The sequence below is a fragment of the Perna viridis genome, chromosome 1 (genome assembly GCF_037379345.1).
Source record: "Perna viridis isolate PV_CMFRI_1.1 ecotype Kerala chromosome 1, ASM3737934v1, whole genome shotgun sequence".
NCBI classification, from domain to species: Eukaryota; Metazoa; Mollusca; class Bivalvia; order Mytilida; family Mytilidae; genus Perna; species Perna viridis.
In genome coordinates this window covers 60073464-60098422 of record NC_142445.1, presented here as the reverse complement: position 1 = coordinate 60098422, position 24959 = coordinate 60073464, and the positions used below count along the sequence as shown (strand labels likewise).

The 24959-nt window shown below is 31.8% G+C and overlaps 1 protein-coding gene and 1 long non-coding RNA gene across 2 annotated transcripts; one reads left to right on the top strand and one right to left on the bottom strand.

The window, feature by feature from the left end:
• Nucleotides 1-1720: 1720 nt before the first annotated feature.
• On the bottom strand, nt 1721-3535 carry LOC148629646 (uncharacterized). Its single transcript, XR_015917013.1, has 3 exons — nt 3226-3535; nt 2607-2797; nt 1721-2482 (listed from the first exon to the last, which is right to left on the bottom strand). It is a non-coding gene; the product is annotated as an uncharacterized LOC148629646 (long non-coding RNA).
• Nucleotides 3536-7374: 3839 nt separating this feature from the next.
• LOC148629645 (G-patch domain and KOW motifs-containing protein-like) lies at nt 7375-23388 on the top strand. Its single transcript, XM_088554852.1, has 11 exons — nt 7375-7553; nt 11013-11128; nt 12393-12532; nt 16234-16337; nt 16699-16891; nt 17255-17387; nt 18241-18451; nt 18946-19081; nt 19458-19527; nt 20705-20790; nt 22136-23388. The coding sequence occupies exons 1-11, from the start codon at nt 7411-7413 to the stop codon at nt 22274-22276; spliced, it is 1473 nt and encodes a 490-aa protein (XP_088410978.1). The 5' UTR covers nt 7375-7410; the 3' UTR covers nt 22277-23388.
• Nucleotides 23389-24959: the final 1571 nt, after the last annotated feature.

Here is a 24959-nt window from a genome sequence, read left to right as displayed (position 1 = left end):
AAAAAAGTCAGTTTCTTCTAAAATAATGAGTAATGATTGTAAATTGTTCTTTGTGCTGATGTGACTGCTGATTTATGTATTATGACGCAATTTTGCATTTTAAAAATCACCACTGGTATATTCACGCCGCAATGGAAGAGGGAAGTTTAGCGCGCTGTAAAACGTAGATTTAACCCACATTTCGTTTAAAATGTACCATGTCAGGACCATTACGGTACCATCTGCTCCGGTGGTTTAATATCTATTTTACCAGATTTAATTTTGACTTGATTATGGATATGTTTAGTGTTCGGTAATTTTGTTGTTACCCTTATCTATTGTCAAGTGATTTCTGAGCAGTAAATATGTTCGATAATTGAAGCGAAGCACCCCCAAATCTGGGATCACCCTTTTCGTGTTTATATACTAGTTGGTCTGCATATTTGATAGTGGGAATACGTCCCTATGGTCTGTACTGAAACTTTTATCCCAAAAAACTTTTGTAGGCCTTATCATGAGGATCATTTCATATATGCGAAAAACTACTGTCTGACGACGGCCGCCAAGTGAAGGTAATATCTCACCTGACCGAAGGACAGGTGAGCTAAAAAGGCAAACAGTGTAATAGTTGTCGATTGAAAACCTTGGGAGCTATGTACCAAATGCTTTCACGTGGAACGGATTAAGGGAGGCAGGTCAATTAGTCCCAATTCCAATTTGTCACAGACCAGTTTGTCTAAATTTGTCAATTCGTCCCATATAAAAAAAAAAGTATTTTTGTTTCAGGATATAAAGTTTGCTGTGTGTTGTTCATGGTTATAGTATACCTTTTGTTTTGATTTTAAAGGGTATTATTTTACCAGACCTGAAATCTCCTTTTTGTTCTAAGGTTTTTTTGGGGTGTGTGTGTGTGTGTGTGTGTTTTTTTGGTTTTGTTTTTTTTTGTTTTGTTTTTGTTTTATTTTTTATTTTGCTTTTGCTCTTTTGCAATTCGTAATTCAAACATGGGATAATTTGGATTTTTGTTTTGTTCAAAACTAGAAAAAACCAGATGAGAAATTACGATTTTTATCTTTTAGATCGGAATTGATATAGCAGTAGCCAGAGCCTTTAGATTTGTAAACCTTGTTAGCATCTTACACTACCGTACAAAAATAGTCACACTAACATATCTCATTAAGGTTTGAATGCAGAATGCATTTTATAGGTATTTCTTATCTTTCATATTTATTTCTATACTATTTACGCATATAAATAAACTAATAAATAACTTTTACTGCGAACTGAATATGATGATTAATTTGGTTTGTATTAACAACGATCCGATAACTTGTATAGGACTTGAGCTATGTAGCTTATCAACTGATGGGTGTAGCTATTTGAGAAAGACGTGTATTTAAGGGCATGTTTCATTTCAATGATTGTGTCTTAAGTTTGAATGTTTTGACAGACAGTTTCAACCTGGAGATCTTCAAATTGAATTTCGACTAGAAAATTAAGAAACTGGGAAAGACCAACTAGTGATTTGTAGTTTAATTGTGCAGTATGTTGGATGTTTTGTCTTAATTCATCTAGATGTTCCATATTAACCACCTTTGAACCTGAATATTTCGCGAACTGTATCACCAGTTTTCTCGTGTGTTTATTAAATGTCCTTGGTAATCGGAATGGGGAATTAAAAAAATAAAACAATGAATTCAATATAAGCCATTTACAACAATAAGCTTGTGTTCATATACATTTGAATTCGATCCATGTGCTTTCCTTTTATTCTGTATTTTTGCAATTTGACGATTATTTGAGGCGTAAAAATTCAAACGATCGATATAAATTCATTCAGTACATGAGCACTTTGATTTATTCTTACAAAGGAAAGTTCAGATTTTGTACACTGCATTTTTAAAAAACAAATACCAACTTCTACTCCACTTAATTATGCGAGTGTAATTCGCACACTCATGTAATAATACCTGTCTTTCTCGCTCACTTTTATTCACTCATTTTAAATCACCTGCGTGCTACCATGTACTGAGTAAAAAATTACATTCAACATCAATATAACATCAACCAAACACACATTCAATAGAAACACTCATATTCATTAGTTGAAAGAGACTTATATCAACCAATAAGAAATGCAAAATAAAGTATACCACAAAGTCTAGGTTAGGTGGTTGCTTAATTTGTCTGGTCTTTTCTCTTGCACAATTAGCCTGCCTAAGTTGTCAGGAGCCGGCCTGCTTCCAGTAGATAAAGTTGAGTCACAAAATTCTTGCATAACCGTCCCAACAATCGTTGCTGCCGATTGAAACGGGTCAGTTTTAACCCAGTCCTTGACTTAAGACTTTTATACGAACAGCGATGTTTTTGGCCGGCACTGATGGATGATTGTGGTTAAGTTGCCCTGCAGAAAATAAGTCACCTTTCTGCTTAACAGCAGCAGGGCAATTCTGCTTAGCATTACGAATACTGCACCTCCATCTACGCTATTCTTCAAAGTATGCTGAAATTATAAAGATGATTGGTAAAAAGGAAATTCTTTCCTAACTAACTGCTAGTACGAGCAATTTAAATGATCATAAAAGCATTTACTAATTTAAATCTGGTGTGATGGAATATTCATTTACCAGGCTTGGTACTGAGTTGATGTTTAAAAAGCTTGTGTCGACGATTGAGTCTTTTTGTAGAACCTCGGGTTACGTCAAATGGCTGGTCCGTGGGTAGATAGAAAGAATCATGGTTACGTCAAATGGCTGGTCTGTGGAATGGCTAGTCCGTGAGTAGATAGAAAGAATCATGGTTACGTCAAATGGCTGGTCTGTGGGTAGTTAGAAAGAATCCGAGTCAGTGTTCTGGGTCGATTTATGAAATACAGCTTGTGGGAAAAGTTCATTAAAAGGGGTTTATTTATATAGCTTACTGTTTTTTTCCAATATAACAATATATTTTATTACATTTAGGAATTCATAATTGCAAAATTTGGGATTTTTTTCCCTAACCACTGAATGTGTCACTTTATTGTTTTGTGACTTCAAACTTTTACCAAAACATCCATATAAACATATTATTACAGGCCTATGATATAGCTTAAACTTGTTTCCATTTGAAGTGATATCACATACAAAGTTACAAATTAATCAGTTTTCTTACGTTAAAAATGAAATAAAATGAGAAAATAAAAAAATATGGATATTTATATTCAGAAACAACCATAAGTTATTTATTTTACATAACATATTTACTTACCAACAGAACAGGCTCTATTGGTCCAGGCATTACAGAGAACACAACATAAGGCTTCAATTGTACATACATGGTTTTTAACACGAACTGATCGGCTGCAGATAACATATTTTGACGTCATGATGGAGTTCACGTGACATTTTATGTACAGAACTTCATTTATATACATGTACTTTTAATGACTTAATCTGATTGGATTTCATTTTTTGACAGAATACATTCGGTAAATGGCAAAATAAGTACTTTAAGAAGTTTTTTTTAATTATATACTTTTATAAAACAAGTGAGTTTTCTGCCTTTTACCTTCAGTTATTGAAAGACAATCTATCTCTCCAATGTATTTCTTTTCTATATATTTACAGGGACTATGTAATACTAATAGTATTAGTAATACACAGTCCATGTTAAGATCACTGGTAACAATTAATTGATGATGATTTTATGAAACTTATCTAGGTATCTTAAACCAATTTATCTTCCATTTTATTTCATACATTTAAAAATAAAATGATCCAAATTCAAGATTAAATTATTTGGAGCAAATTGTGCAAAACTGGGACGAATTGGTTGGGACAAATTGACCAGACACCATGAGGAACGATGGTTATCAGAAACAAACGAGATGTCCCATGTAAAAATATTTTACCCGTTTTGTCAGCGCTATACCATCTTCACCCGGGTAAACCCGTTCCCTCCAAAGCGGTGCTTAAGACAAAATAACTGTTATAAGAAGAAATTATACATTTTTCGATGAAGTGGCGTTGCTTTTACAGCCGTTGAATTACAATTTTGCGCTCGTAAAATGCGGTTGATCTTATCGTCAATGTAAGATATGTTCGATGATAAATTATGGGAAATTTTAAATCTATCAACTTATCTTATTCCATATCATTTAACGAGACATATACATGTATAATTCAAAATTAAATAATTTTCGATCAATTTCACGAATATCCTATACGTGTAGTACAAGTGAAAGTATTTTGGTGGTTTTCCGAATTACAAGATATTAAACTAACCTACACGTGTTGCATGGTCTATTTCAATGCACGTGGAGATTTCTGTAGAAATGCTTTTCAACGTGGAGGTTGGGCTGGGGGGTGGAGATATGGAAGTTAAGGGGTGGGAAGGTTGAAGGGTCAGGGAACGGTGGTAGAGGAGATGGGGACAGTGGTTGAAAGTGTGGGGAACGGGGATTGGAAGCGGGGATTATATTTGGGAACAATAACTTGGGGTGAAATGACCAAGCTCAAGCTAGTGAACAATAAGCCAGCGAACAATTAGCTAGATCATGCTAGCCAACAATAGAGCAGCGAACAATAAGAAAGCGCGGGAAAACTTGATTAGTAAGCGGTGGTCTTGGGAGAGTGAGCGCTGGATAAAGTACCTCCTGTCCACCTCATCACTAAGATCTTCCAAGCGACTACTGTGCTTTTACCCATAATTTAAGTTGGCTTAACATGTTTAAGTGAACTCTTTTAACCAACCTATTCACTTTCGGGAGGATACATACCATCGGTAAGGAGATTTTGAATGAAATATGCGACAATGACGGATCCAGTTTTATGAAAAGGAAGGGGTCCAAAACAACTGAAAAAAGACAACAGTAGTAGGCACATATAACTCTGGTTTAACTATGCAAATCATAATGAAAAGAGTTCGGATAATGCGTTCTGCTAGTTTTTAGCATAACCATAGATTTCATTGTTATTCATATAGTAAAATAATAAAAATTAAACGCATTTGGGACAACATTTTGTGCTCTCACCCGCTTTAGACTATCACATCAGGACACACATTCTCGGCTTAGGTGCTTTGATAAAATCGTAGATTAGTCTCTAAATGATTTCAAACTTAGAATTGTTAATGTTTCTTTGAGTTGTTTTTACAAAGATGATACAAATATAAGACATTTTTTGTGTTTAGACTTGCCCGTTTACAATAAAAAAAACCCAATATTTGTGGAAAAGTTCACATGAAAAAAGGAAATTTGTTACTTTGAACCAGAAATTCTCTACAAAAAATAGTACCACAAACCAATTTAATTGTTTTTATTGATTATAATGTAATGGAATGTGCTAGTAGTTTTCAATATTTAGGGTTGTTGCCAACAGAATTTTTGCATATACATGTATATGAATTAATGACAAAAACAGTAGCCACATCAGCTAGTAGAGCTTTAGGTAAGTTGATTGTGAAAAGTGAAGCTGATAGAGGTTTCCAGCACAATATTCTCTTAAAATTATATGTTACAACGGTTTGGTCAGTGATCAGCTATGGTGCTAGTATTTGGGGGAACTAGGGATTTCTCATATATATTAAGGGTCATGAGAATTTTAGTGGGAGTTGTGGTAAATACACTCTCAATGATGCCATAGCTGGGAATATGGACTGAAAACCCCCATATGCTGAGGAATGGAAATGCATTTTTAGATATTGGGCAAGATGTACCAATATGGATCCGAATAGAATATTTTTCTTTAGTTTTTAATTGGTCTATACGAAATTGTAATACCAACATTAACCAAAGTGCTGATAACACTGGCGGTTTTTGATTCTTTTTAAAATTGTAGCGTGAACACAATTTCAAAGATTTTATTATATTAAATAAAATTATGATCATACATTGCATTTAAAATACTATTAAGAACTGTCCTTATTCAATATGTATAAACTGAAAGTACTTCTGATCCAGCTTCACACACATTTACTCAAATTTTTGTTCCATTTCCTCCAATTATAAATCTATCCAAAAGTTAATTTACATTTACATTCAAAAGCTATATTAACAGAGTATTTATTATACATAACAATTATATTGAGAGAAAACCAAACACTTTTTGTATTAAAGAATAATCAAGGGAATCAAGATTCTAGCGGAAATCAAAAGAATGTAATCCAGGGACAAAGACCAGAAATGGGAAACAGACAAACACAACAAAGAACATAAAGTAACTAAAATAATATATACAAAATAACAAAAGTAAACGAGCAACTCGGACTCCACTAAAAACTGGGAGCATGGACCAGGTGCACCTGTAAGGTAAGCGTTCTCTGCTTTTCTAGAAATACCCGCCGAGTTGCTCATAAAATTTCAAGTCCGGGTAGACGAAAGAGGAAAGGAAAACTATGACACGTTGAACAAATCAATTTTCATGGTGCAGATAGATACACCGTAACGATCCACGAGTTCATGATGACGACCATAAAACTACTGTAGTGATGACTTCAATCTTGTAGCAAAATAACCGTTTTCCAGAAGCTTAATTGTAAGAAGTCTAGCGCAATTCAAACAGTCGCATAGTTACGGTAAGCTATGGCATAACGTATAAGTTGTGATATGAAAACTCCATACGCAGATGCATGAAGGATGTTGCCACAGATGAAAGGAAAGTTGACAATTCTGAATGAAAAGTCATTACGTTTGTCGTAAAGTTTGGTTAGTAGTTTTCCTTTACCATCGATTTCTAAGTATAGGTCAAGATATGAAGCTGACTTCAGAGTGTCTGTAGTATCCTTTATCTCGAGTTTTTGGAGTAACATATAGAAGAGCTTTTGCTCGTTTTAGATGTGGAGTTGCTCCCACACCTTACTGCTAGATATAAAATTAAATTAAATTTTTGAAAGAACTTGTTTCAATTATAGAACTAATACTGTAGATGAGTTACAATGCCCTGTATGTGCAGATCTTAGCAACCATGCTAAATGATCCATTCTTTGCTGGTGCGGGGATTTACGCTAGATACCCTATGGAATTCAAACTTAATTACGTCTTTTTTAAAACAATATCAAAACTTTCAAAACTTTATCCAAAGTCTTAAAGTGAAGTTTTAACCTCTTAGTGATTTTATAAAACCGTGAAAGTTGGATAGAAAAGTGAGCAATAGTTAATAATTAATTTGGTACGGCAACTTCCGGTTACACATTTTAGACCAGAAAACCGATCAAATAAGACATATTAGACAAATATACATCGTTTTCTTTATTAGAAATGAATTTAAATGGACTTTTCCACATACCATGTAATTGTCAGTCCTTAACATACCGTAAGAATGAATATTTTAGCAAAACATCACTTGGGTACGGGAAAATGTGGTACGGGTACGGGTATGTATTTCACATTTTAGACCCTAACTCTACATTGGAGGTAAAAATGTTTTAGATTCGTACACTTCCGGTAAACAGAAAATGGAACAAAAAACGATTTCTTTCGGTTTTTCTAAGAAAAAAGACAACAAACCTCTTCAAAAGTCCAGTATTAATGAAGCAGAAGAAGATAAGAACAATGAAACAGAGTTTGTGACAGAGGTGGACGAAACTTTCTCCAAAAAGTATGTGAAATGGTCTTTGCAGTGCTCCCGCACTGCTGGCACGAGACCGCAATTAATTTTCAAGTGGATTTTAATATACACATTTGAGCAGATTAAAAAAATTCCACCGGCGCAAACTGAATAAAACTTCTCTGGCCTAAAGATATGTACAAACAGGATTTTATATATAAATTGTAGAAAATTTTACCATCATTTTCTGAAATTAATACATATAATTCGGAGATGGGGTAAACATGACAAATGAACTGAGTTAAAAGTCCTAAATTTTAACCTTCTTCCACTGAACCAAATCACAACTTTTAGTCAGAATTGATTAATGAAAAAAATCCCATGTAATTTTCAACTATTTTCTACCAATTAGAGGCAAAACTTCAGCAAATAAGTTTCCAGTAAAAATATGAAAAAATGTGGAAGGTACCTACTACCGAAGTTGGAACTATATTCGTATACAACGAAAACCAAGGGGAATTAATTGTGTTCTCGTACCTATTAGATCAATAAATGTGCTCAATTTAATAAAAACTGCATTCGCGTCAGGATGAACTTTTTTTTACCTCAAGTACAAAGTTTCATCATGATTAGTTGAAAAATATATAAGTTATAGCAAATTTAGTATCAGTGGTACATTGCATGACTCGCATGTCCAATGGTGGAAGGAAATAAGGCCCCTCTAAAATGTACATTTTTTTTAAATGCAATATTTTTGTGATTTTTTACATTGGTTGCATCATATTATGTGTATTTGATGCAATGAAGTTCAGTTTACTCAAGTTCCAGCTGCTTTAAGGCCAAAAATTGGGTTTTTATACATGCGGCCATGGTCAATGCACTTTTAGACCATGTATAGGGGTACACATATGAAAACTCATTTTATGATGCTGACAATGACTTAAATTGATCAACTTCAAACATAAAGTGGTCTACACATATCAAATGTACATTGAAAACAATAAGAAGTGGTTTCAAAGCTAAAACTGTCACTCCAGATCAATTTAAACCAGACCTGTACAGAGCTTGTTCAAGTGCGATTGTGTCCGATATTAAAAGTTAGCCTTTATTTGGGTTTTGAATGATGAAAGATCTGAAACAAATGTAAAAAAAATGTAAGGTTCTAAGCTTATCAGGTACATAAGCAGACAGTCAGCTGTATTTTTCCAGTTTTTCTACAAAAAATTTCATTTTTGAAACCTTATAGTGTATGCGGAACTCTAAAATTAGGTGTTTTTGAGACATCACAAGGTATATACATGTAGTGACTTACATTAGATGCATGAATATCAGTGGAATGAATATATTAGGTTTTTTTCACATTATTTATATTATTTACTAGCAAATACAAAAGATTCGGACCAATAAAACATATATCTGTGATTTTATAGATCCTAAGACAAGGCTGTGAAAACCCCTGATTTTGCCATATTTCATTGATGGGTTCATAAAAATTACACTAAATTGTCAGATTTCTGCCTAAACCTTGTTCATAAAGTATGTTTTTTGTTAATTTGATGTTCCTAGTGTATAGTTAGAGGAGAAAAACTCAAAGCTGTACAATATTTTCCTCACTGGTCTATATTTCATACCTAGCACCTTAGCAAAAGTACAATTTCAATGTTTGTGTTCATCTAAGAAGCAGCATCATGTACATATAAGCATGAGGAAATGAGAATATGGTTGGTGAAAATGAATTTTGACCAAACTTAGAACTACAGTGGTCTTTATGGAAGTCTTTTTAAAACATATAGATGTCAAGTATTGTAGGTAAATGGTCTTAGTCACTGTGCAGTCAGAGAATTTCCGTAACATGGTGATCTAGTGGCTTATAAAGCAGTGAAAGCCAGCATCATGTTTAGTAAGCTCTTGGTAGTCATGTCAATAGACAATACAAGTCCAATCCTTAACAAACAGAAACAATTACCAGTGTTCTCCAGATACAAATGTAGGCAGTCTATTTAAAAAAAAATTAAGTTTAAGTGGGCTTTAAATTTCATTAAAAACATCCATCCTGGAAAACATTCACAGATCCCGTAAATATAAGTATCTTGGAAAAAGCCATGAATTTTATGTCAATAAAGAAGTGGGAACCCTAATATAAAGTCAAACTAAAAGCTTGCCCAGTTGTTACATATTCATGAACCGTTTTTATAAGAGTTTATATACTTGAGTTTTTACAAAGTTTATCATTTTATTCCTGGGATAGAATTTTTTGGAAATCGAAAATCTCCTACTCAATCCATTTTAAGTAGTTACATAATGCCAACATCAGATTTAATAATCATATACTTTTCTACTAGTTAGCTGCTCCCATCAGAAAAAAATAAATAAATTCAAATGTCAAATATTACCATTACCATATTTACAGGTATGTACTATTTTGGTTACTTTATGTTCTTTGTTGTGTTTGTCTGTTTTCAATGCTTGGTCTTTGTCCGTGGATTACATTCTTTTGATTGCTGCTAGAATTTTGGTTCCCTTGATTACTCTTTAATAAAATAATTGAATTTTGGAGTTTTTCAGAATTAAGGCTAGGGTGTCTCTGGTTACTTCTAGGTAATCCCTGAAAGGATTGTAACAAGGTGAAGCTACATTTGTATGACAAGGGCTCTTAGGAGGGGAAAATATGGGGCAGGAGGCCAGAATCTTGTCAATAGAATGACACTTTAAGTTTTATAATGAAAAAAAATTGTAGTACTGTTTTATTCCGGTTTATCAAGATGTAAAATGAAGTGTCTATTGTCCTTTTTCATATTCCTGACTTTGACTTTATTTTTTTAAAATTTCAACCAAAGGGAAATAACTTTCCAACCTGACAGCATTGTTTACTGTCTCGTTAGAGTAATGGACAGCTTCAAATAGTTGATTTATTGGATATTTGGGTAATTTTACTAAACTTATTCAAACCAATTAGTTACTGAAGTGAAAATAATTGCAGTTTCCAAGAAAAATGTTTTAATCACTGTTCTTTCCTTCTTCAATGACACTGCAGGTTGTCCGGTATTGGTGGGTTACATCCTTTTGAAAAACTTACTAAAATGGCTTGCATTCCTTAAAAAGAAAAATTATTCTTACTCTGATTTTAGACCTGCACTATTTGGAATGCTCCTGAAGGATATTGTTGGAGTTTGGTTATGAAATTTTCATTTTACCATCTTCAGACTTACCTTGTGTCTAGTACTTAGTCTTAAGGATCATTATCATTATATGATACTGGTAAACCTGAAGACTTTCAAAGAAACAGAAGTAAAGCAATGTATTTTCAAAGAAATTTAAACATGAACCGTATAAGCTGAGAAACTGAACTGATAATAGATACATAGTAGGTTATCTATGTACATTGTGTACTTAACCCATGAACTCAAGCCCCTTTGTTTTTGTCCTGTCTGAAATTTAGAGTCAATTTTGCACTCTTTCAGCATAAGAGAAATTCGTTTTATGTTTTAATGAAACTTTTATTTGTTTCAGAAATAAGTCAAAAGAAAAGGAATATGTAATCCCCCTAATCAAAGAAAACAGATGGAGAGTAGACAAGGGATTGGGAGATCAGATGGAAGACAGTGCTGTCAAAGAAATTGTTGAAGGTAAGAAGGAGCCCAGTAACTATTGGTCTTATAGACACATACTATGATAAAAATAAGTACTGTACATGTATGTTGTTATTTGTACATATATGTGAATACACAAATTCTACAATGTAAACTGTAAAGTTTGGAATTTTTTTTCAGAGTTTCTTAATTAGTCCATTTTATGCAAAGATATGTAATCATAGTTAACAATGGGTTGTTAAAAAGTATTGTTCTTTTATTGATAAAAAATATTTGTAAAAGTATTAATGCCTACAGGTCATACAGTAAAAATAAAGAAAATTACACTAGCATGAAAATATCTTGCTTTAGAGTATACAATATATATATATATGAACATGTACCCAGGGTTCAAAATCCAAGTCATCCTATTGTCAAAAGCAATCTATATTCCATTTGGACTACTTGATTTTTCATACTGTATTTTCTTTTGAAAATGATATAATTTGGTTTTATTTAAATTCATACCTTGTTAGTTTCTCACTGTGGGCAGCTGAAATGTCTACTTTGTACATTCTTACATTCTTAGCGAATGTTTGTGTCAGAAGTACATTCTTACATTCTTAGTGAATGTTTGTGTCAGAAATACTTTTCATTAAGTTTTGATTTGATATACTTGATGTATACTGATATAACCTGCATTGCTGAGGAATATTTCAGTTTTAGACTTTGAAGTGGGGGATATTAAATAGGGTATATATCTACCCCAGCAACAAAAGCAGTGGTGGTGTTCTGAATTAACTTCAGTACAGTGTAGGACTTACACTTTTGAAATGGCAAGCTTTCATTTAATTTAGGTGATCTTAATTGTAGGATGCCAATCCAGGAATGTATGGTAGTAACTGTACATGTAGACTGATTATATACAGGGCTCAAGCTACATGAGATAAACAGGGAGAAGTTACTTCTCTTTCAGAGAGAGACCGGGGAGGAGTGGGGAGTTCATCAGTTTCTTTACTATACTGTATAGTAAAGAAACTGATGAACTCCCCACTCCTCCCCGGTCTCTCTCTGAAAGAGAAGTAACTTCTCCCTGTTTATCTCATGTAGCTTGAGCCCTGTATATAATCAGTCTACATGTACAGTATAGTAAAGAAACTGATGAACTTCTTAGAAGTTAATAGACAACTTTATAACAAGTTTTCTCAATAAAAAATACCATAAAGACCTAAATCTTATCAAAATTATTTAATCTAGAAACTCCAAAAAGATAATTTCTTTGACCTTTTGTAAATTAAATCTATTTTTACATTTATTTCAGATGCTAAAAGATTTCAGGAAAGTGAGAGTGGTAAAGGGAAGACAGATCTTGGTCTAAGTATACCTCTGTTGATGCAGAACAAGGTCCCAGAAGGTTTTGAAACAGATGATAAGCTCAATGTAGAGTTACGTCCCGATGAGGTTTGTATATATCCCAGTCTTCTTGAAATAGAAAGAATGACTTGATTTAATCAGCCCTTTGTATAATGTATCATATTCACATGCACATCTGTTTGAGCAGCTGTACAATTTATGTAAAATTTAAATTAAAATTAAATTAAAGCCTTGTAATAAAAGATATATTCAGTTAAAGTGCTCCAATAGGGACGGAAAAACAACCAGACATTTTGAACACTGAAAACAATTCAAATGATTTAATTTTAAAAAAAATACAAAGTTTGAATTGCAAGAAAATGCATTAGATAATTCTTGATAAGTCGATTTATGTCCTGTATGAAATTTTGAACATGCCCAGTTTATTTTGGTAGTGAATTATGTTACTTCTGGACACCCATGTTGAATAATAATAGTTTCATCATACAGTTATTCAAAACTGCGCTTCAAATGATATCATTCAATAGATAAATAATAAATTCACAACACGAAACAAATGTTTTGTTCAGAAATTGTTATCTTTTTTAAGATACTCTATATTTTATAACATCTAGTCAAAAAAATAATCAAACAAAATGAAATTGAAAACAAGTTTCCTTTATTATTCTTTGGAAACATAATTAGCAAAAGATGAAGGCCAATTTAGCAACCTATTTCCATTCATACATCTTTTAGGTGATACATAGAAAACAATTGAGCATTTAAATCCAGTTGGAATGTTTATAATTAGCTTAACAGGAATGACCGACTTTGTAACGTAATTCACTTATAATTGTGCAATATATAATCCATGGCTTTCTCATGCTTTAATTGGAGCACATAACAAAATTGGAAGGTTAAACATGAAAAACAACTAACTGCAATATTTTGGCAAGTAATATTAAAAAAAAAATCATATCTGTTAAGTTTGTCATTTTTATATACGCCACATGAAGAAATCTAGAAGTCTTTAGTGGCATGTAAGGAAATGATAATGGTGCAATTGGTTCGATCAATTGTTATAACAAATATTTCTGGTATACTTTCAAAACATAAAATGTTTGATCTAGAGTAATCTTCTAGCAGAAATAATTATAATGTCAAAATTAAAATGTAAATAATTCATAGAAACAACTTTTTGCTGATATTGTAACATCACTTGAAAGTATAATCAAGCTAGGGAATCAAGATTCTTGCAGAAATCAAAAGAATGTAATCCAGGGACAAAGACCATACATAGAAAACAGACAAACACAACAAAGAACATAAAGTAAGATAATACATGCAAAGTAACAAAAGTAAACAAGCAACTCGGACTCCACTAAAAACTGGGAGCATGGACCAGGTGTACCGGTAGGGTAAGCATCCTGTGCTATTCTAGAAACATCTGCTGAGCTGCTCATAAAATGTCAATTCCAGGGTAGACAAAAGAGGAAGGGAAAACTATGATACATTGAACAAATCAGTTTTCTTGGTGCAGATGGTTACACCGTAATGATCCATGAATGCATGATGACGGCCATAAGACTTCTTTGGTGATGACTTCTATTTTGTAGTAAATAACCCTGTTGCAGAAGCCTAACTGTAAGAAGTCTGGTGCAATATGAAGTCGATGTAGTTACGGCAAGCTTAGGCATAACGTATGATTTGTGATATGAAAACTCCATACGCAGGTGCTGAAGGGATGTTGCCACAGATGAATGGAAAGCTAATTCTGAATGAAAAGTCATCACATTTTTCGTAAAGTTTGGTCAATAGGTTTCATTTACCATTGATCTCTACGTGAAGGTCAAGATAGGAGGCTGACTTTACAGACAGTGTCTGTAGTATCCTTTATCCCAAGTTCTTTGGGGTAGATGCGATGTATCAAATTCCAGAAACCAGGATTGTTTAGAGATAATACATTATCTATATAGCTGAGAAATTGAAATTGATCGTTGGTATATGCTGAAAGTGCATTATCAAATATTTTATTGTAGTGATGCTTGATTTCAGTATATATTCCTTGTTTTCAAGTGATCTGAATAAACAAAAACAAAAAAATAAATTATCTATATTAGCTCACGAAGAAGCTTACATATCGTTTTTGTGCTTACTTAAATTCTTGCAATGATTAAATCGTTTTTGAATGGTTTTGCTTTTTGAAAGGTATTTCTATCTTTGTTTAGCATTAATTTAATGTTTCTCACGACACATTGTCATGTAAAACCATTTTCTGTAATCAAAATACACAGTTTATGAACAGGTGAATTACATTACAATGTTGTGAATTACGTTACACAGTAATATATACCAGTGCTTGATTTATATATCATACATAGTAATATGCTGTTGTCATAACATCTCACCAATACATGTATTCTCCATTTCTGAGTTAAATTAAACAGAAAATTAATAATATCTAAATAATTGCTCATAACAGAAATTAAGGACACCTACGACTAGAGGGAGTGTTTACATCAGGAACGCCTTTACAATTGTTCCCGCATCACATCTTCCTTTCTAAAGATGCACGTTTGATAGGCAATGTCACTGATAATGTTTTATATTTAATTTGTTCAGAGAACAGTGTTTTTTTATCCCTTTAAAAGAAATTACCGTAATGTAATTCACTGTAACGTAATTCATGGACTTGTACTTTACCAAGGATGTGAAAAAATATGTAGCACCTGAAAAATCTGTTTAAGAATCATTTATGACTGACTTTGGGTGTGTGTATAATTAAGAATATAGAAAGTTTGCTACTACCATTAACAGATGCAAGAGACACCGTAACGTAATTCACAATTAAATTCACATTTGAAAAAAAGATAAAAATCATGTATTTTTTCAATAAAAACATTATCCTTTACGTGTGAGTCATTCATTTTCTTATTGTTTCTTATTTTATGGTATTTTTTCCATATGTGTCAGTTACATTTTCATTACAGCTTCAGGAAAATTGTAACATGATTCACTGTGTTTCATGGGACATCCATATTTTGTGGGGAAAAAAATTTAAACCGTTTTCAATGTAAAAATAACTGTTAAAATTATGTTTTCTAGCCATTTTTCCCCCTAGAAAACTTATTGGGCGTTCTTCATTTGGAGTATTTTATATTTTTTCTATGTATTTTTTTAGGGGAACCCTAATTTGTGACATATGGTTTTTGTCAATTGAGTCTTCGATATTTATCGTTTTTGTTCAGTGAACAGGATCAATGCTCCATAAACTATGTTTTTACAATCTGGCTTAACCCTGATAGTAAATTGAACCCAAAACTATATCAGGAAATAGCTTTTTGTCTTTGAAAATAGCTTGTGACTTCGAAAATTGTCTTTGGCACACTTTAACTGAATTTGAGTGTGAAATGTAAGTTATAATTCATTATTTTTTTCCTGCCACTTAATGAAAGATTATTTGAAACTTATGATGAATTTCAATACCCTGAAGCATCAAAAATAAGAATAAGATTTTTTCACCAAAATACTGATAAAATCTACTCATCCTTGATTCTTACGTGGACACCTTTATAAATGTTTCAAGATAAAAAAAAATTGAGATTCCCTTTGTTAATCTATTTGTATACTAGTACATTTGTATTTATATTGCCTACTTTTAGGAATGCCTTTTTCTTCACATGTTTTACATTTCTATTTAAAAACAATTTTTTGCTGCATTTTCTAACAGTATATCCAATCTAGACTATATGAATATAATGATTAATTGCTTGTGAAGGATGATGATACGTTGACCTATTTAATTACAGCCAGAAGAAGCAGATTATGAACAAATACCAATAGAACAGTTTGGAATGGCAATGCTTAGAGGAATGGGATGGAAGGAAGGGCAAGGTATAGGAAAAAACAACAAGTAGGTCACTAACCTAAACCATATCAATATATATTAAAGATTAAAAAAATTGTATTGGAACTCAAATTATTATATGAAGTGCTATTATAAAACATTTTAAAGATCATTCGTAATGACAACATAGCAGCCCTTTTCTCTGAAATTGGCCAATACAGAATATATTGTTCTTCTTTTAGGTAACTTCTGGAAATGTGTTGTAATGATTTTGTTAATAAAGATGCAGTTATTTGAAGAAATCTTTTTTGGTTGTGTTATTTACATTACATTTTTACAATTATTTTTCTGTCGAATTGTAGCTACGGAAATTATTTGAATAGTTCTTTTTTAAAGATCTAATAAAAGTTTCTGGTTGTATCTTAAGAGCAATAGCTCCTGTTACTGCAGTACTGAGACCCAAAGGACTTGGTCTTGGAGCTGACAGATCCCAGGCTGCACAGTTAAATGAGTTCAAAACAGGGTCAAGTGGTGCAAAAGATGACAGGGAAGTTTTGACTTTGAAGAAAGGGGCTTACTGTGTTCTTTTAAAAGGATCAAATAAAGATCTATATGGTGTAGTAAGTTATACATTTTATACTTTGGTATAGATAATTCTCCTTTACTTTTCATAAGTTACACTTTACACTACACATAATTTTAACTTCTACAACATTATTTATTAAATGTATTGAAGATTTGCCAACTCATTTTCAAGAATGGTGGCATTATGGCTTTTTTTCATTTAAATTTTCTATATTAAAGTAAAGTTTGAATAGTTTCTGATCCCTACTAGAAGTAAAATGGACATGAAACATCATAGTGAATGGTTGATTAAGAAAAACTCAAAATATTTTAGCTATCATTTAATTTCTTGGGATTGGAAGTAGCAGTTCAGTATTCATTCACTTAATTTACATTCTTGCATATGTACGTATTTGCAGATAGAAGGTTTTGATGAGGATAATGCAAGAGTAATGGTAAAACTGACAGTCTCAGGGAAAATAGTAACACAGAGTCAGTATGCCATCAGACTGGTTGACAAACATGAATATAAGAAATATTCTAAGTATCTTAGTAAGTGTACACAATGAATTTATCAATGCTAAAGGAATCTAATTTCTAATATCCAGAATGAAGAACAGATGTTGTTTTTGTTATAAAACACTCATGGTTTCATTCCTTTTTATACCCCCTACAACACGAAGTGTTGAAGTATTATGTGATGCCCTCAAAAAAGTTATGATTCCGGCCATCTGTCCATTTTCAGCAGATTGTAGATGATAACTTAAGAAGATACAGAAGGATTTTTTTTTTAAATTTGTATTGTTATAAAGTATAATAAAATACTTATCAGTTTGAATTTCAGTTTGATTGGGTTCATTACAGAACAGTTACTGCCTTATAACTTGTATTATCCTCAAATTTTTGTTGATGAATTGGGAGTTATCTTTCTATGAATATTAAAGAATGATGAAAGTTATTCTGTATGGGTATAAAATCAGAATTTCATTTTCAGTTCTTTTTTCCCTGCAAAATTTGTTTTGATGAATTACCTTTTTTTTTGGAATATGAATGGGTGAAATTTGTTTTATTTTATTTAATTAATAAGAGTAGTCTTAATTGAAAAGCTAAAAAGGTGAAAATTAGTTTCATAAAGTGTTCCATGAGATGGCCTCTTTTTACCCTTAAAATCTACAAATATAATTTAAAATTTGCAGTAATTAAAACCATGTTGAAATCACAACTGTAGTGATTAAAAGGGTTACTGGTACCATGCAAAATACTGATAAAAATAGAGTAGTATAGTAAAAACTTGAGTCCTGAATTTTTTGTTGAAAGAGTTTCCTTTCTTTTTCTATCAACTACTGAATCAATGAAAAATTTGCGCTGAGTGTATCACAAATTTTAAAATCATGGCTTTTTGCAGATAAAGGAAAAGTTGACAAATACAAGGAAGAAGAAGATCGAAAAAAAGAAAAAGACAGAAAGAGAGAGAAGCATCACAAATCAAAGAAAGATAGACATAGAGATCGTGATATATCTGATGAGGAACAACCATCATCCAGATATCATGATAACGGTTATAAGGATGATTTTAGACACTCTTATTCAGAATCTAGGAAAAGAAAACATGACAGGTATCAGTAATTTGTTGTACATAGATTTTATGTTTTCTAAGAAAATTCAATTTGTTTTTTAAATTTTTTGATACACATGAACATTCAGTTTGAATCAGCAACTCCTCTCAAACCTTTGAAGCAATTTGATGATGAAACTTTCACTTGATGCCATTGTTTGCACTCTATTTTGTTTTCTCATCTAAAATACCCTCAGTGTTTTCTATATGGTTTTAGGGAGGGAAAAGGCAGTATCACCAATTGAACTGTGCTCAGTTTTTCTAGTTTTTATAACTATGGGATCATAATTTGCAATATAAGTTAAACTTGCATTTCCTATTTGATAGAATTTTGTGAAGTCAGTTTTTTTATGTATGTAAATGAAGCAACCTACTTGTTTAGGGGTTGAAGTTAATGGCAATGGGACACCTGCTTTGCACTTACATAAGTTGGATTTCTTTTTTTTTTTAAAAAGGGAGAAAATGGATTTTATTTTTACTATTTAATTGTTTCAGATTAGAAGAACCATCACACAAATCATCAAGCAGTCAGAATGGTCATGGTAGAAGTATGTCATTATGGATAAGGTCTCAAATCAGGGTCAGAATAGTCACCCAAGATTACAAGAAAGGCAAATACTACAAATCTAAGGTATTTTAAGGATTTTTTTTGTTACATCAAAATTTGAACATTGAAAGGTATTTTTACACATGATTAATTGAAACAGTTAGTTAGGGCAACGGTAATTGAATTAATATTTGGTACCATGATATATTTTCTACACCTTCCCCATTTACAAACTGCACATCCTCATATTTAAATCCATAAAAGGCATTTTATTTATGGTATGTTAGTATGGTTGAGCAATTTGGATTTTTGTAAACACACAGTAAAGATACATGTTAAAGCCTTGTTTATGCATTTTTTTTTACTTACTTTATACTTTTTTTACATGGAATGTTTAAAATATTTTTGAAGAAGAAAATTACCTTCTACTGTGTTGAAAACTAGGTGTTGACTTTTGTAGGTTAATGTGATTGATGTTTTGACACCAGATAACATAGTGTGTAGAACAGATGATGGAAAAGTATTAGAGGGTAAGTTCATGGCACCATCTGGTCAGGGATGTTATGCAAATAAAGGCATTTTTAATATATATGCTGTTCATAAAGTTTTATGTCCATGGTTCTATGAAACCATGAATTTAAATTTGAAATGAAAATGTAGAATTTCAGTTTAAATCTTTGATGGTTTAATTAAATCCACCAAGTCACAAACAAGTCACAAACAAGTCAAAAACAAATCACAAACAAGTCACAAACAAGTCAAAAAGCAATGTATCAATAGAATTATGATAAACCATGATAATAGATACTCCACACATAACAGGGCCTTCATGGGAGATTTGTGTATTTCTTTAAAAAAAAAACCACACATTTTGGTGTTATTTATGGATTGTTTTTAATTTTTGACCAGGTTATGCTGAATAAGCAACTTTTTGGGCATATAATTTAATTTCTATTCAATTATAGTCCAAATTAAGATTTGTCCCTTCATCCAAACAATATTTAGTTAGGAATTTTTGAAATGCAGACTGCGGAATGATCCATGTTAATGACGCCATAGTACCAAGTTTGTTTATGGAAAATAACTTATCTTGCCTAGATGAGAAATAATCAATCAAAGTTTTTGTGATTTGTTTTGCTAATAAATGTAACATATAGGCTTGTTACATAAAAATTGAAAATAGTATTTCATTCATTGATATTTACTCATATCAGATTTATTTTTTGATGAAAGGATGAAGACAATCTGTTAATTTAAATACTGCTGTTCTTAAATATGCTAGTGGCTGATCCAAGGGTTTGACCTCCTTTTTTGGAAAATTTTGTATCTTTCTTGCCGAATGTTAGGAAAAATTAGCAAAAAAATGCCTTGATTCCTCCTTTTTCAAAATATCTGGATCTGCCCAAGAATATGCTAATACATGTATTTAGGACAATTATTTCTTTGGTATAGAATAACACATTAAGATTGTACAAGATTTAACCTTCCATACCTAGTTTTGTTATAATGGAATGCCCATTGAGGTCAATCATTTATATAGTCTGTTTGTTATTATGAAATGCTCATTAAAGTCTATGAAGTCAGCTAGTATTAGGAAGGTAAGAATTTGTACTTTTTCTTCTGTTTTTGAAATACTTACCAGTATAAAGTAGACTTGTGTGTTGTGTGATAATTCATTATTGTATTATTGCACTTTTTGTTTTACAGGGTTGTCACAGTCAGATCTGGAAACTATAATACCGAAGGAAGAGAATGCATATATTGTTATAGTTAGTGGGAGATATAAAGGACAGGTATATTTTATCATAGAGACAATATTCAAATCATTATTTCAAAAACTATTTATTCAAAAATATGTGTATCTGTTTAACATCTTAAGTGTAAATGATATTGTCTCATTTTAAGCAAATAGACTCATCGAAGTTAACATGTGAAGTTTTAGGCAAGGATCCGTAAATGCCGTAAAAAATGCCAGTCATTGACTGACAAATTTCACAAATGGCTGATGACCAAATTCCAATATCGGACATAAAAAATTGTCAACCCTTATAGATTTCAGTGTGAGTGGTTTTGTTAGTGTCTAAACGTCCTGTCTACCTGTCTCCTAATTGTTTATTGGAAATTAATTGACAGGTGTGTATCAGTATTTGCCGATGTGCAGCCACCTGTGACTGTGATTTACCCGTAACTGATTAGTTGATTGCATAATTAAATTGAATGAACAGTACATGTGCAGCACCATTGTCTATCTGAATGAATTGAAGTGACTTAGGGAATTTTCATACATTTATTTCTTTATTATGAAATTTAGAAAAAGATTTACAAATCTGCTGATCTTTCAGTGTTAATGAAAGCATGTAGTGCTGAAGCTACGAATCAGTCATAGTAGTTTATAATTATTAATTTATTGATTGAATCCTTTTAACACAAATGTCAACAACCCATTTAAATTAATATACAAAATATGTGTTAGGGATTTTTTTTTTCATTTATCAACATTTTCATCACTCAGAAGTTCTCGGCTGTTTGCCGATGTGATGAAAAATTCTGAGAGATATGATGTTTTGTTTACCGTACATGTTAGAATGTCCATGTGTGGTGGAAATCAAACTTGTTCCCTCATTCAGATAATTTGTAACAGACATAGTATGTGATGAAATAACACAATAATTCCTATAGTCATCTTTAAATAACTACAGAAAATTTTTCAAGTTTTTTTTTTTTAAGTTTATTCTCAATCTGAGCATGTAAAAGACGGCTACATATGTCTGCTGAAGTTTGATAAAATGACTGACATGGCCTGTCAAAATTTCCAGAACTTTGGTTTTAGGGTATGTAGTTTTCACAGTCAGATTGAAAGTGAAAAAAGGTATTTGTAATACCCCAAAAGGAAAGTTTTGGAGGTTATGTAAGACAACCTTGTTTATCTATCTTTCTGCACATGCATTTGGTATTAGAACTTCTCTGAAGTTGAGCATACTTTATAGATGGACACGAAGCAAGATAACAGTTTTGCAAAGGTTTTACATTTTTGGTGTGAAAATTACATTCTAGAAGTAACTTTGATTATTCAACTCTTGACAAGTAGCTGGAAATTGTTTTGGAGAAGTGTTTAAAATTTTCTTTCTCTAATTTTAGCTTGCAAGAATACTTAAGAGGGACAAATCTAAATGTGTAGCAACATTACAATTACTACAAGACAGAGATGAAGTGGTAAAGATAGACTTTGACAGTATATGTGAATACACAGGGAACATTGATGATGAATATGATTATTAATATATTATACTTCATTATGTATATCATTTTTAAATAGTAAAATGTGTTCAATTTTTTTACTAGATGTATTTATTTATTTATTACATGTAGAAATGCATGCTACAATAAAAAAAAAAATGAACTGCCAATATTGTTCATATACTGGAAATCTGCTAATGTTAATTATTTTAATATCATCAGACTTGATTTCTTAGTTTTTCTTTAATATTTATCTACTGATCAAATGATGCACCATGATTATTATCCTTGACCTGCAAACCTTATGGGGTAATTATATTTGTTTCTTAGTCTGCATTAATGTTCGTGTCTTCTTCTTAAGTGGTTTAAACTTTGAAATATGAACTTGAATCTGTACTGGCATTTTCAGTGGTCTGTCAATTGATATATACACCAATATCAATGTTTTGCAGATGTCAAATTAATGTTCATCTACAGTACTTGCATGTAGTTAATAGTTATATCAACAGTTTCAGTTATGTGTAGTTCAGATAATTTTTTTACAGTTGTATCCCTTCGACATATTTTTTAAAATCGAAGTTTTTGGTTGTCCAAACATTTTTGAAGTGTTTTGAGGTATTTTCTTAATAGGTATACTTTGAAGAATAGGACCAACTTATTTTCTTAATTAATTGGTATTTGACTTAAAATAATATCTTGGTTCTTAGGCTCCTCCTTTTCTCGGTTTATGTTTAATTACCCTTTTTTATTGCCATATCAACAAATACTCAGACTGCTGCATGTAAACATATACCTGTATTTAATTACAGTTCTATGATGTAGCCATGTGTACCCTGTGAATTTATAGTCCCTCTACACCCACAAAATGTTCTGTTGAATCAAAATAGCAGTTAACTATGCACATCATCACTTCATAAAAATACATTTTACAAGACTATTTACAACATTTTTTAACAGTAGAAAAATTCCCAGATGCATCTTGTCTGAAACTGGCTTGGATGTGCTCCTATCATTTGTAGAACGTATTTTTAAGTGAAGTTACTAACTATATACATGTACTGTGAGAAAAGCACTTATTGTTTTCAAAATTGTAAAAATTAATATCTGCGTATATGTGAATTTGAAAGAACCTGCAAAAATTTAATACAATAACATTATCAAGTCAATATTTTTAAGCCACTTAATGAACATCAATGCAGATGGACAGACAAAACTTTATTTTCTCATATACGTGTAGTCCAATCAAAATGGTAGTACATGTATAATATGCAGGTCTACATAGTATTATAAAACTCCCATCCAAGTATAAGAATTGAGAAAAATAGTTCTATTACTCCTATTAAATCTGTTAAACAGAATCTGACCCTTGTTTTTACCTTCGTTACCAACAGTGAAAGCGGGATTAGTAGGCAATCAACTTTGCCCATCAAAATAAGGGGTACCTACTTTGTATATTCTGTACATAAAAAGTATTCAACCAATATTTATAGAACTTTGCACAGTGTTTGTCCACATGCACGTCTTATTATAAAATTTCAAAAACTTTTTTTTTTAACATTTTAAATATGTTGTCATGGGTACCTAATTTGTGTGATCCGTTACTCAAACCTTTGCAGTGTGTTTATATACGTATTGTTTTGTTGTGTTCAATACTTTAGGAATCTTGTTTAGTGCGAAAAGTATTTATAATGTTTAAGTCATTACAATATTCAAAATCAAAATGAATAATACTCTTAATAATTATTTCTTAACACCACTAAGGTTTTTCATTTTGTACTTGTTCTGGCTCCATAAGTCAACAAAAAAGAAACTAAAACTAGAAGACCTGTTTATCACAGGAGCCCCAGTCTTATTTGTTAGTAGTGACTAACTATTGATGCCCCTGCTCACTAGATTTGCCAAATTAGGAACATGTTTATTTTTGTATGAAGACATGGTTTGCAGATTCAGAAATCCTTCCAAAGATTGTGATACTCATGGTCTGTTGGTTCAGCTGAATCCTTCCAAGACTTGCAATGTCCAACTGTTCCAGTACCGTAACTCGGAAAATTTGGGGATCAGAAATACCTAAATATATGCATATTTACATATTGTATCCTGCCACATAGTGTCATGAAATTCTGTTTGGTAGTGTCAAGACTAGTTGCGATGGACTGACTAACAGACACATAAAAAATGTTAATACCCCCCCATAACAAAGCCCTAACTTAGTTGCTGGGGATATATTTCTGACAAAAATTACTAAGTCTAACTATCACCCAGTTCTGTAATATTTCATAAAAATCAAGATCCTATGACCTTGCACACCATCATTATGTATAGAAACATCCTGCAAATAATATTTTAGATGATGAGATAGCCATACAAGCCATATAGCCCTATTTCTGATGAAAATGACTAAGTCTAACTTACCAATATCTAATATTTCACGAAAAGTCAAGATCCTATGACTTTGCACACCATCACTATGTGTAAAAACACCCTGCAAAAAATATTTTAGATGTAGTTCAAAAACTACAGGAAGAGATAGTCATACAAGCCATATAGCCCTATTTCTGATGAAAATAAGTTAGTCTTCACTTTCACCAATTTCCGTAATATTTTACGAAAATCAAAATCCTTTGACCCTGCACACTTTCATCAATGATGTGTAGAAATATCCTGTAAAATATTTTAGATGTTGTTCAAAAACTACGAGGAGATAGCCGGACCAGCCATGATCTAT